General features: G+C 40.5%; 1 protein-coding gene across 3 annotated transcripts in view; it reads right to left on the bottom strand.

The window, feature by feature from the left end:
- pdxdc1 (pyridoxal-dependent decarboxylase domain containing 1) overlaps window positions 1-12075 on the bottom strand; it is a 59482-nt gene that overhangs the window by 27623 nt on the left and 19784 nt on the right. For all 3 annotated transcript variants that reach the window (XM_060840435.1, XM_060840436.1, XM_060840437.1), the window contains exons 6-13: window positions 11716-11905; window positions 10301-10369; window positions 9567-9645; window positions 7502-7586; window positions 6189-6237; window positions 5770-5871; window positions 4808-4933; window positions 1207-1257 (exon numbers count right to left, since the gene is read on the bottom strand). In XM_060840435.1, coding sequence (XP_060696418.1) covers window positions 1207-1257; window positions 4808-4933; window positions 5770-5871; window positions 6189-6237; window positions 7502-7586; window positions 9567-9645; window positions 10301-10369; window positions 11716-11905 — 751 coding nt within the window. The remainder of the gene's footprint in view (window positions 1-1206; window positions 1258-4807; window positions 4934-5769; window positions 5872-6188; window positions 6238-7501; window positions 7587-9566; window positions 9646-10300; window positions 10370-11715; window positions 11906-12075) is intronic.

Below are 12075 nucleotides of genomic sequence, written 5' to 3'. Positions count from 1 at the left end.
ACGCTCTTCATGATAGGTAGGTCCAGAAGATTAAGTCACATGGGATCCATGGTGAGTTTATAAATTAGATGCAAAATTGGCGTGGCTACAGAAGACTGTTCAGGAACGTTTTTCTGACTGAAGGCATTTGACCAGTGGTGTTTTGAAAGGATCAGAATGCATATATAATGTTGTGGGTAAAAGTGTAGGTAATCTGTTCAGTACATTTGCAGACAACACAACAAATGGTGGAGCTCTGGACAGTGAGGAAGGTTGTAGAGAAATGGCAGATGGTGTTTAACCCAGACAAGTGTGAGGTGATGCATTTTGGGAAGTCAAATGCAAAATACAGTAACCTTTAGGAGCACTGATGTACAGGGGGATCTTGGTGTGCAAGTCCATAGCTCCCTGAAAGCAGCAGTACAAGTGGATAAGGTGGTAAAGAAGGTGTACAGCATGCTTGCCTTCATCAATCAAGACATTGAGTATAAAATGTGGCAAGTCTATGAAAAATTTAATTAGGCCACATTTAGAGTACAGAACAGAGTTCTGGTCACCACACTATAGGAAACATGCAGAGGCTTTGGAGAGGGTACAAAAGAGGTTTACCAGGATGTTGCTTGGATTGGAATGTATTAGTTATAAGGAGGGATTGGACAAACCTGGATTGCTTTTACTAGACCATCAGGCTGAGGGGTGACCTGATAAAAGTTCATAAGTTGGGGATTGGGTGGATAGTTGGGAGTCTTTTTCCCAGGATTGAAATGTAAAATATTAGGCAGGAAAGGTCTGAGGTGAGGGGGAAGAGTTTAAAAGAGATGTGAGAGGCAAGTTTTTTTATGCAGATTGTGCCTGGTGCCTGATTTGTACTGCTAGGGAAGGTGGTAAAGAAGCAGATACATTAGCAAAGTTTAAGAGGTATTTAGACAGACAGGGAATAAAGGGATATGGACCATGCAGGCAGTTGGGATTAGGTTAGAATGGCATCATGGTTAGCACAGACATAAGTGGCCAAAGGGCCTGATCCTATCCTGTACTGTTCTATGTTCAACTTTAACAATTGAAGCAAATCCCAATTAACCAAATCACCTAAAATTGTGAAAAATAAAATTCATCTTGGAATGTTCTAATAGTAATGCAACATTAGAACACAAACAATGATTTTATTAATCACCATTATTCTACTTAAGCCTACAAATGCCATAAAAATACAAGCCAAATACATACCGACGTTCTGATAGAACTTAGTTTTCTTAAATTTTCCAGCAATCTTTGGCTCTGAAAAATACACAAAAGAATTGTTACATATGAAGATACAAACAATGAGCAGGAGGACAGCACTGAGCACTTCAAGCCTGCTCAGCCATTTCATAAGATCACGGCCCTTCTGATTAAGCCACATTCTCACTTATCCATGATAAAGCAAGTGAAAAGTTAACAAAAATTTATCTCTGCTTTAAAAATATTCAAGGACTCTGCCGCTACTGTGTAGGACAGGCTGTGTTTTCCTGCAGCCAGCATCACAACAGCAAAACAAAAATAACACAAATTACCTGAACATTGCTGAGATGAAATGCAGAAGCTCCATGAAAGGAGCCAAGACAATGAAGACCTTTGATGCAGATAGATACTCTACAAACACTGGTGCAGATTGTTTCGTATGAAGACTGGTTTAAAAAAAAACCACCATAGTCCTACCGGACCATAGGGCTGCTCCAAAGGCAACCAGACATAATTTAACCTTAGGGTGACCATGAGGGGAGAGTTCTTCAAGATAACCTGAGCCAGGAACTGAACCCATGCTGTTGACATTGCTCTGCCTAGTAATCCAGCAATCCTACCAACTGACCTAACTGAGGCCCAGTGAAGTATGGCATTGCAACCAACAGTAATAAAATTGTTTCCAATACTTGATTCATGTCAATGCTTTTACAATGTTTGCCAAGAATCACTATACAAGCAAAAATCCTGTCAAACAGGTTGGCCCAGAGAAACCAGAACATGCAGCAGCCTGCAGGCTTGTAGTCTCATATTTTAAGAGTCACACATTGTGCATCGGAAGCACTTTTCAAACTGTGAACAGGTTTTGGGAGTGGCAACAAACTAGAGAAAGGTGTGATGGGAAAAGATTAAATAAGCTTAAACTCATAGGCAGGTGAGAGGATTCCAGTAAGTATTAAGTAGCTGAGTCCCTGTAATGACTCCCGCTCCAGGAGGTGGATTTGTGGACATTCCATTCTGACTTTGCTGTGCCCACAAGTATACCGTATCCTGTCACAGGGTCTTAACTGACAGTCTCAAATAGAGGATGGGGTTGTTTAAGATAGTCATTATCTCTCCTAACATCTACTGTATCAATGTAACCCAAATGCCCTCATCAGTTCTGGTCGCCACACTCTTGGAAGGATGTGATTGCAATGGAGGGAATTTCAAAGGTAATTCAGCAGTATGTTGCCTGGGTGGAGTAGCTTCACTATGAAGAGAGGCTGGAGAAAGTTGGGTTGTTTTCTTTCGAAAAGGTTGGGGGGCTCTGAAGGGATGAATAAGATTATGAGGGACTTGGACAGGGTGAATGCAGTTGTTTCCCTCTGTGAAAGGGTCAAAACCAAGGGAGCATAGCTTTAAAGTGAAAGGCAGGAAGTTTAGAGGGGATTTGAGAACGTTTCTCCTCGGAGTCTGAAATGCACCATCTGAGAGGGCTGTCAAGGTAAGCAGCATGGAACTAGTGTAGGGATTGACATATTTTCAGCGGTACAGATTCAGTGTGCCAAAGGGACACTTCCGTATTGCATTGATTTGACGATCCACTTGTAGGTACAGCTTTAGCTACTAGCTCCCCCTTGTGCCAAAAGTTTAAAATTTTCATCCACAAACTTAAATCCTTATGTGGCCTCACCCATCCCTAACTCTGGGGAGAAAGTGAGGACAGCAGATGCTGGAAATCAGAGTCGAGAATGCGGTGCTGGAAAAGCACAGCAGATCTAGCGACATCTGAGGAGCAGGAGAGTCGGCATTTTGGACAAGAGCCCTTCATCAGGAATGAGGCTTGTGAGCCGAGGGGATGGAGAGATAAATGGAGGTGTGGGGCAGGGAGGAAGATAGCTGAGAGTGCGATAGGTAGATGGAGGTGGGGGTAATGGTGACAGGTCGGTAAAGAGGGTGGAGTGGATAAGTGGGAAGGAAGATGAACAGGTAGGACAGTTCATGACGGTGGCGCTGAGTTGAAAGATTGAAATTGGGATAAGGGGAATTGAAGAAACTAGTGAAATCCACAATGATGCCATGTGGTTGGAGGATCCCAAGGCAAAAGATAAGGCGTTCTTCCTCCAGGCATCAGGTGGTGAGGGTGTGGCGATGGAGGAGGCCCAGGACCTGCATGTCCTTGGCGGAGTGGGAGGAGAATTTGAAGTATTCAGCCACAGGACGGTAGGGTTGGTTGGTGTGGGCATCCCAGAGATGTTCTCTGAAGCGCTCTGAAGGTGTCCTGTCTCCCCAGTGTAGAGGAGACTGCATCCGGAGCAACAGATACAGTAAATGATGCGTGGAAGTGCAGGTGATGGATGTAGAAGGCTCCTTTGGGGTCTTGGATGGAGGTGAGGAGGTGGGGGGGGGGGGGAGGTGTGGGTGCAGGTTTTGCAATTCCTGCAGTGGCAGGGGAAGGTGCCATTAGGGGATGGTGGGGCCTGTAGACCTGGCCAGAGACTTACGGAGGGAATGATCTTTACAGAACGTGGATAGGGGAGGGGAAGGAAATATATTTCTTGTGGTGGGGCCTGTACGTAGGTGACGAAAATGGCAGAGGATCGCTAACTCTTGTCACCTTATCCAGCCCTTCAGTTTCCCCACACAGTTTTTGATGCCCTCATTTTCATTTCACCCCACTGGAATCTGAAATAGCTGTCACAAAAATCCAAAATGATATCCTCTGCAATAGTGTTAGCGGCATATTCTCCCTCCTACTCTTCTCTATCTCATGCAGCCTCTAGTTCTCCACATCTCTCGTCTACTGGAATCCTATCTCTTTCAACTTTTGGTCACCACTTCAGATACCCGAGTCTTTGGCTCACGTAGTGATCCCCCTGAAATTTTAGTTGATATCAAACACCGTGTAATTGTATGCTGCTGTTGTAGCAATTATGGAGAACCCAAAAAAAGTTGCTCACCACAAACAAGTTTTAATTAGTGAAAGGAAAACGAAAGCAGATTTTAGGGGGGATAAAAAAAAAGGTTGATAAATTTTTGGAAAACCTTTCAGGTAAGTGGACAAAATCACCAAATTTTTGTTTGTATAAATCAATACAGGTTGTGGGGAACATGCAACTTTTCTTGCCTAGGTCATTTATGATCTCACGGAAAATTACATCAACTTCCTCTGCCAGAAAAGTGCATGACATAAAAATTCCCAACTAACTCTGGGACTGAGAGCACTTTGACTCATTCAAATCTATAGAATATAAAATATTTTTCCCAAATTCATTCTCTTTTTTCCTGCTTCAAGGCTTATTTGAACATTTGGACACTGGCATTATTTTCATTCTGGTAAATGCTGCCACACCTAAACTTTCATCGAGGCTAATGGAGAGTTGAAGGGTTTTCACAAAACTACCCCTGACATCGACCTGGCTAACTGATTGGAAATACAAATCAAGTTAAATAGCCTATGGACTCTCAGTATGCTGCCCATAAGGCAAAATTCTATGGATGGAATTAGCTGACGCGATAAACATGATCAGTACTCATAACCTTAAACCTGAACACATTAACCATTATTGGAAAAAAAAATGAATAATTACCAAGTTAAAAGGTAGAACAATAAACAGATACTTACCAATTGAGAAGCATACTTAATTCTGTTCACTATCCCATCATGTCCTAGATATTGCAGAGAGAGCCAGAGGGGTAGAGCTCGAAGTTTCTCGACGGGCTGACTTGTAGTGAGGCCCGCAGCTAGAGACTAAAATAATTATTTGAGTATACCACAGGTTCTGGAGCTCAATAAAAATCTTTTTAAGCACACACACAGAATTTAAACATCTTGCTTTTAAGTTTGGAGTACGGATATATCCTTTGTATACATAGATTCATAATGATTTGATTATTTGAATCAAATATTTTGTGCAAAGATGACTGTTATTTATACTTATAGAGTATAGAGATGTAGAGCATGGAAACAAACCCTTCTGTCCAACCTGTCTATGCCGACCAGATCCCAACCCAATCTAGTCCCACCTGCCAGCACCTGGCCCATATCCCTCCAAACCCTTCCTATTCATATACCCATCCAGATGCCTTTTAAATGTTGCAATTGTACCAGCCTCCATCACTTCCTCTGGTAGCTCACTCCATATACACACACCATCTGTGTGAAAAAGTTGCCCATTCGGTCTCTTTCATATTTTTCCCCCCTCACCCTAAAACCTACGCCCTGTAGTTCTGGACTCCCCCACCCCAGGGAATAGACTTTGTCTAATTATCCTATCCATGCCCCTCATACTTTTGTAAACCTCTATAAGGTTACCCCTCAGCCTCCGATGGTCCAGGGAAAACAGCCCCAGCCTATTCAGCATCTTGCTGTGGCTCAAATCCTCCAACCCTGGCAACATCTCGTAAATCTTTTCTGAACCCTTTCAAGTTTCACAACATCTTTCCGATAGGAAGAATTTACACTTAAATATTGCAAATTAATTCAGGCCAATCCTTTAAGATCAACAAATATGGAATTAAAACATACACAAAGGAACTAAAAATTTATGTACATGTGTATTTGTTATGAAGCAATACATCACTTACCAGTGAAGGATCCTCATGTCTGTATAGTGTCACTGCAGGAACAGCTGGGAGACCTAACCAGGGTCCTAAGGTTAAGGTCATGCTGTCAGACTTTGTTGCAGCCTATAAACATGAAAGAGTTAAACATCTGTGTCATACACACCTTATTATAGCCTTCAACGGCCTTAGTTAGTAAATTGTAATGACAGTCATATAAAGGTAAAGTCAAAAATTGACGACCTATTCACAAGTTTAAAAATAAGGTTTCTTTTCTCATGATTTCTGAATTGAGTTATTAACCATAGCCCAAAAGCACCATCAGGCATTCTAACCTCATTCAATTTAAAGTAAATGAAATTTCATGTGCATTCAGGGATCATAGAAACCATAAAAATACAATTGGTCAAAGTACTTCATGAAAACCAAAAAATAGTACCAACCAGTACAGATGACGAAACATAACCAAGTGTCAACGTGGCCAAATTAACACTGTAACAGAAAAATATATCTAATTTTAGCAATACACTAGGCCATCAGTAAAAATATCTTGTATTTTAGAAAAGGACACTTAATGGAATACAAAACCGCAAGGACCTTGGAGAGCTCAGCATGTCTGGCAGCATCTATGGGGAGAGAAACAAAGTTACCATTTCAAGTCCAGTACAACTTCTTTTAGAACTGCTCAGAGGAAAGGTCATTTTGGACACGTAATGTTAACTGTTTTTCCCTCCTCATGAATGCCAGACCTGCTGAGTTGCTATACCATTGTATATTGTTTCTAATTTTGAGCATCTGCAGTATTTTGCACTTATTTGAATACAAAACTCTTCTGCTTATGTGCAGAGTCGTCTGCTTCTCTTCCTAACTCAGAAATGTTGTAGTGATATAACTCCAGGTCATCAGAGATCAACAGAGATTCTGGAATCAACCTCCAACTTCCGCTGATTCACGGAGGCGGCAGCGTAGGAGAGCTTGGGCCCATAACAATAGCCTGCAGCATCAGCATGGGTTGCATTGGTGAAGTGACCTGAAGTGAACTCATGGTGTGGTGGAGATGAGTTTGGGACAATGTGCTACTAGGTGGCATCTGCATTAGTGAGGTCCAGTGAGAATTCCAGAGGAGCGAGGGCATTGGAGTAGGCCAGAGAGTGCTGACTTTTGTTCCAGCGAGGTGAAAGGACTCACACCTGACAACCAGGACCATGGTGGAGCACTAAACAAGAAGGACTGTAAAGTTGAACACTTTTTCTTTATTTACTTATCCCTCTGCCTTCATGTTCAATGCTTTGGTTTATTCTTCTGTATTTTAGGATGGCGCTGGAGAATGGTGACACTATACAACACTTTTCATTGTATTGTGTAACAAAATACATGCGACAATAATAAATCGAATCAAATCACATTGGACAAATGTCCCATTTGTAGCAGTGTCTTTAGGTCCTGTGATCCAGTTTCTGGGCATAAACAAAATCCTAATGTGACACTCTCATTGCTATATTTTGCTCACTTTTGAGTGCTCACATTTAGGAAAAAATGGACAAGTAGTGAATCAATGTGATGGGGAACAATATTAAAATTCATTGTAGCATGTAGTTTTCATTTTTGTGGGCACATCTATTACCAAACAATTTCTTTGGTCCAATTGTTTTAAACCATTAAGGTACTTTCATAGGACAAGAACAGTTTGAAGCAAAAAGAGCTGTATTTAATCACCAAATGTAGCAATTAACTTGATCAAAGTGTTCATTCTTACCCTTCAACATGTAACCACATCTTGTACTGATTGCACAGTTCCTTTAACCGGGCAAGTTTATCTGTATGTCCTGCGCCTGGTGTGCCTAAAATAAAGTTTTTAAAAAAAGGTTTTACGTCCTGGAGATTTATTTTGAATAACTCAGGCCAAACATCACTTCTGGCCATCCCATTAGCAGTTTGTATAGCATGAATCTCAGGGGAGAACGGTGACTTTAATATCTTACAAAGTCTTCTTGTTCAAGCATGCTCATATGTTGGTGAAGACTGCTCTTAAACAAGGGCATTCTGTACAGATTCTTCAGTTGGTAACTCCGTTGACATCAAAATTGCAGAGCTTGTTTAGAAAATGCCTGATGCGAGTAGGAACCTCCTTTCAAATGTATCCCATGGACTGCAGCAGTTCAACAAGCTGGAAGCAGGGTCATTGAGAACTTTAAAACTAGAGATGAATAGATTTTTGACTAACAAGGGAGCCAAAGATTAAAGGGCGTAGGCAAGCAAACAGATTGGACATACACGATCAGATCAGCCACGATCTTATTAAAGGACAGAGTAGGCTGGAGGGGCCAAGTGGCCTTCTCCTCCATATCACCACCTTCTCAAAGGCAATTAGGGATCAACATGTGTCAGTGGTCAACAACAGTTTGCACTTATAGCATTGAAAACCACCCCAATACACCATAGGGAAATTAGTCAGACAAAAAGGAAGCTGGGTTAAAGAAGCAAATATTAAGAGAGCAAATATCAGTCAGAAGAGTTAATGTACATATGTTTTATGGTCTTGTAAGCTTGGTTTTGAAGTGGGAGGCAGGGAAGAAGAGAGGGGTGGAGTTTGCAGGAGGCTATTTTAAAATATAGGACATTGCTAGCCAGAGGCATTGCTGCCAATACTGAGGTGAAGGTACATCGGTTGCACAAGACAGATTAGAGTGGTGCTGGAAAAGCACAGCAGGTCAGGCAGCATCTGAGTTTTTACCCAGTTGCACAAGACATCCAAGTTAAACATTTAAATGTTTAAAGGGGGCTTCAGGAAATAGGGAAAGGTAATATCAGTAAGGGACTTGAACAACAGAAGGAAATTTTAACTTGAGTCATTTAAAAGAGACTGGGAGCCAATGTAGACAGTAAGGATAAGAGTGATGGATGAACAATGTTTGACGCAGGAAGTAGAGTCTTTGATGAACCGATATTGATGGAACATGAAGGGTGGGAGAAATTCTGAATTCTTGAAAGTAGCAGAGGAAAGGGTAAAGGTTTCAGCAGCAGTTGGCATTAAGTAGGGATAGAGCAGGTGATGTTCCAGAAGAAAATAAGTAGTCTTTGCAATAGAGACAATATGTGATCAAATAAGTCATCAAAGTTGCAAACATTGTAGTTTAATGTAGAACAATTGGCGGGTCAGATGCCAGAATTAATGGAAAACATTGGATTAACAGATAGAAAGATAACAAAGGCTTTGATTTTTTTTCCAATATTTAATGGGAGGAAATTGAGTTTCAACTAAGATAGGATGTTGGACAAGCAAGTTGCTATAGAGGTAGTGGAGAGGTCAAGAAAGGTAGGATGGAAGTGGAACCGGATGCCACCATGAACGTAGTAGCGAAAGCTCCACACTTGTGGGATCATATCATGTTGAAGAGGAGTTCCAACAGATAAAGGGCAGTGAGAGAAATTACAAAGAAAGTTGCAGAATCTCAGCTAGGTTGGGTGGGGATAGAGGGACAGTAATGGTGGGCACAGCAACCAGACAACTAACAAATGGCCTCAATTTCGTGACAAAGAAATCCAGGAACTCCATGAACTTGAGAAAAGAGAATTAAAGGAATGGTTAGTAACTGAGAAAGGAAATTCAGGGATTGGGTGGGGGGCGGTGAGGGGAAGAGGTGGTGTGGTTTATGAGATCAGCTGTCACCATCACAATGGTAGATGCTCTTTTTTAAAATTGTTCAATCTGACTGGTGTCCTTTAAGTCACGATTATTTACATGGATACATGAAACTGAGTATTGAAACTTTCAAGTGCAAACACATAAAATTGTTTTATCTCCACTTCACTACACATACCTGCATTTGCCACAAGTAACACAGGAAGTTTTCCACATTCGATATCATCTTTAATAAGCCTTTCAAGTAGGGCAACATCCTGTCAAAGCAGTAAAATACAAATCATTAAAACAGGGAAAACTCCAGTTTAGAAGTGTGAAGAATGTAGAATATAGTTTGTAGAATCATTGAATACCTAAAGTATGAAAGCAGGCCATTCGGACCATCAAGTCCACACCAACCCTCCAAACAGCATCCCACCCAGAGTCACTCCTTCACCCTACCCTGTAACCCTGCGTTTCCCATGGCTAATCTGCCTAACCTGCACATCCTTGGACACTATGGGCAACTTAGCATGGCCGATCCACCTAACCTGCACATCCTTGGACACTATGGGCAACTTAGCATGGCCGATCCACCTAACCTGCACACCTTTAGACTGTGGGAGGAAACCCAAGCAGACGTGGGGAGAAAATGGAAACTCCACACAGACAGTCACTAGAGAATGGAATTGAATTGGGTCCCTGGCGCTAACCACTGAGCCACCATACTGCCCATGTGTCTAAAAGAGCTTTGGTATCAGTAATTGAATTGCAGACAGGAGTTATACAAGGATAAATCATCTCACGGTGAAACAGTACTGCAAGTGGGTCAGGACTGAAAACACAAACTTTGCAACAAAAACTGTTTGCTGGGTTAACTGTGTAAATTTCAATTCCTCTACCACTTGCCTATATAATAAATCAAGAGCTTACCATTTGATGTTGAGATCCAAACATAGTGTTACAAGGCACACTGCACATACAGGAGATCGGAAGACCAAGCTACAATTGAGAAAAATTCGTACAATTTAGTTTCAGCATAATGTATGCCCTTATTTTCTTGAAAGCAATACACTTGCCAGTACATTAAGGAGAGGTAGTGGTGTTGTGATAACAGCAGTGAACTAATAATCCAGACATCTATGCAAATGTAATAACAACGTGGGTTCAAATCCCACCAAGGCAGATGACAAAATGTAAATTCAGTTCAAGTCTGGGATAAAATACATTCCAAAAACCCATCTGGTTCACTGAGTCCATCAGGGAAGGAAATTTTCCATCCTTACCTGGTCTGGATTATATGCAAATCCACATTCACAACAATAGGATTACCCTTTAACTAGACTTAATTTGACTCTTTAGCTAATGACACTCATCCAATAAGTGAATTTAAAAAAAATCCTTTTACAAATAAATTTGGTGTTGCAAATAATTTTAATGTTGTAATGTTGTGCTGTTGGAATAGCTTTCACTTCTAGCTACAATGAAGTCTATGTGCATGACTGAAATTATACAATTATAGGTGTTTAAAGCAATTTCAATACCTTAAAGTAACATCAGAATAAAACTAAACACTGTTTCCTGTCATTTTTACAAAATGCTGCCCTTTTAAATTTCTGCAACAGCATTTAATATCAATGAAGTGTAATTTAAAATCTACTTCAAATTCTGTCAGATATGATATATATCTGAACAAACCATTCAAATATAAAAAGATGCCTTGTCACCATATTCTCAGGATAATTATGGATGGTCAATAAACCAGCATCTCTCACATCCAGAAAAATGAATGATTAAAGATTGCTTCAGATGTTGTAGGTCAAATTTAAATAAAAAGGCCAGGTAATGGATTCTAAATAAATTTATAATCCTTCTGAAAGCATGCACAAATACAAACAAGGTCTATTAAAGTTGTCGATGTTGCAATTTATTTTATAGTTTAATACTGAAATTTAGTATAATTTATTTACAAAGTATTTGATATCACTACTTCACAAGACTTATTTATACCCTTGCACAAAGTTTTCCTTCAATTTGAAACTTTTATATTTGTGGTGTTGATGCAATTTTCCTGTTCCCCATTTCTCATGCTTCCATTTTTAACAGTTCAATCGAACAGAATGCTAGGACATATTCAGTAACCAAACTGAAGAGTAACTTAGAAATTAATATAAACATTATTCGAAATAATAGGTGGCAAAAACAGAATAGGTCCCTCTTGAATCTAGTTGTATGTCTATTTACTCCTGTTATGCTGATTATACACTAACCAAAACCAATGATTTGCAATTAATCCTATTTCAGATTTAATTCGCATATCCTGCATGAGGTAAAGTGAAGTATTTTACCTGGTTACAGATATACTGGCCCAGACCTGTTCTACAGGCAGCACTAATATAGAGGACAGGGGGCTTGTTATGCAGGACGTTAAAACCTTCTGTTGCGTAGTCTTCATAGTTTGAGTGGATAATGAGTTTGCAGACTTTCAGGAGACCTTCCCGATCATCTTCATGATAATATGCAGAACCATTTTCATATCTAAAGAACAAAATCCAAGCCTCAACTCATGATCATGCAGTTTAAATCCTAAAGCTCACGTACATGCTTGGTAAGATTTATCATTTGAGTGAAAGCACCGCTTGTGGGGGAATTAGCTCAGATGGCAGAGCGCTCGCTAAGCATGAGAGAGGTAGTGGGATTGATGCAGG

The sequence above is a fragment of the Hemiscyllium ocellatum genome, chromosome 20, assembly GCF_020745735.1.
Source record: "Hemiscyllium ocellatum isolate sHemOce1 chromosome 20, sHemOce1.pat.X.cur, whole genome shotgun sequence".
Lineage (NCBI taxonomy): Eukaryota > Metazoa > Chordata > Chondrichthyes > Orectolobiformes > Hemiscylliidae > Hemiscyllium > Hemiscyllium ocellatum.
This window is presented reverse-complemented; position numbering and strand designations above follow the sequence as displayed.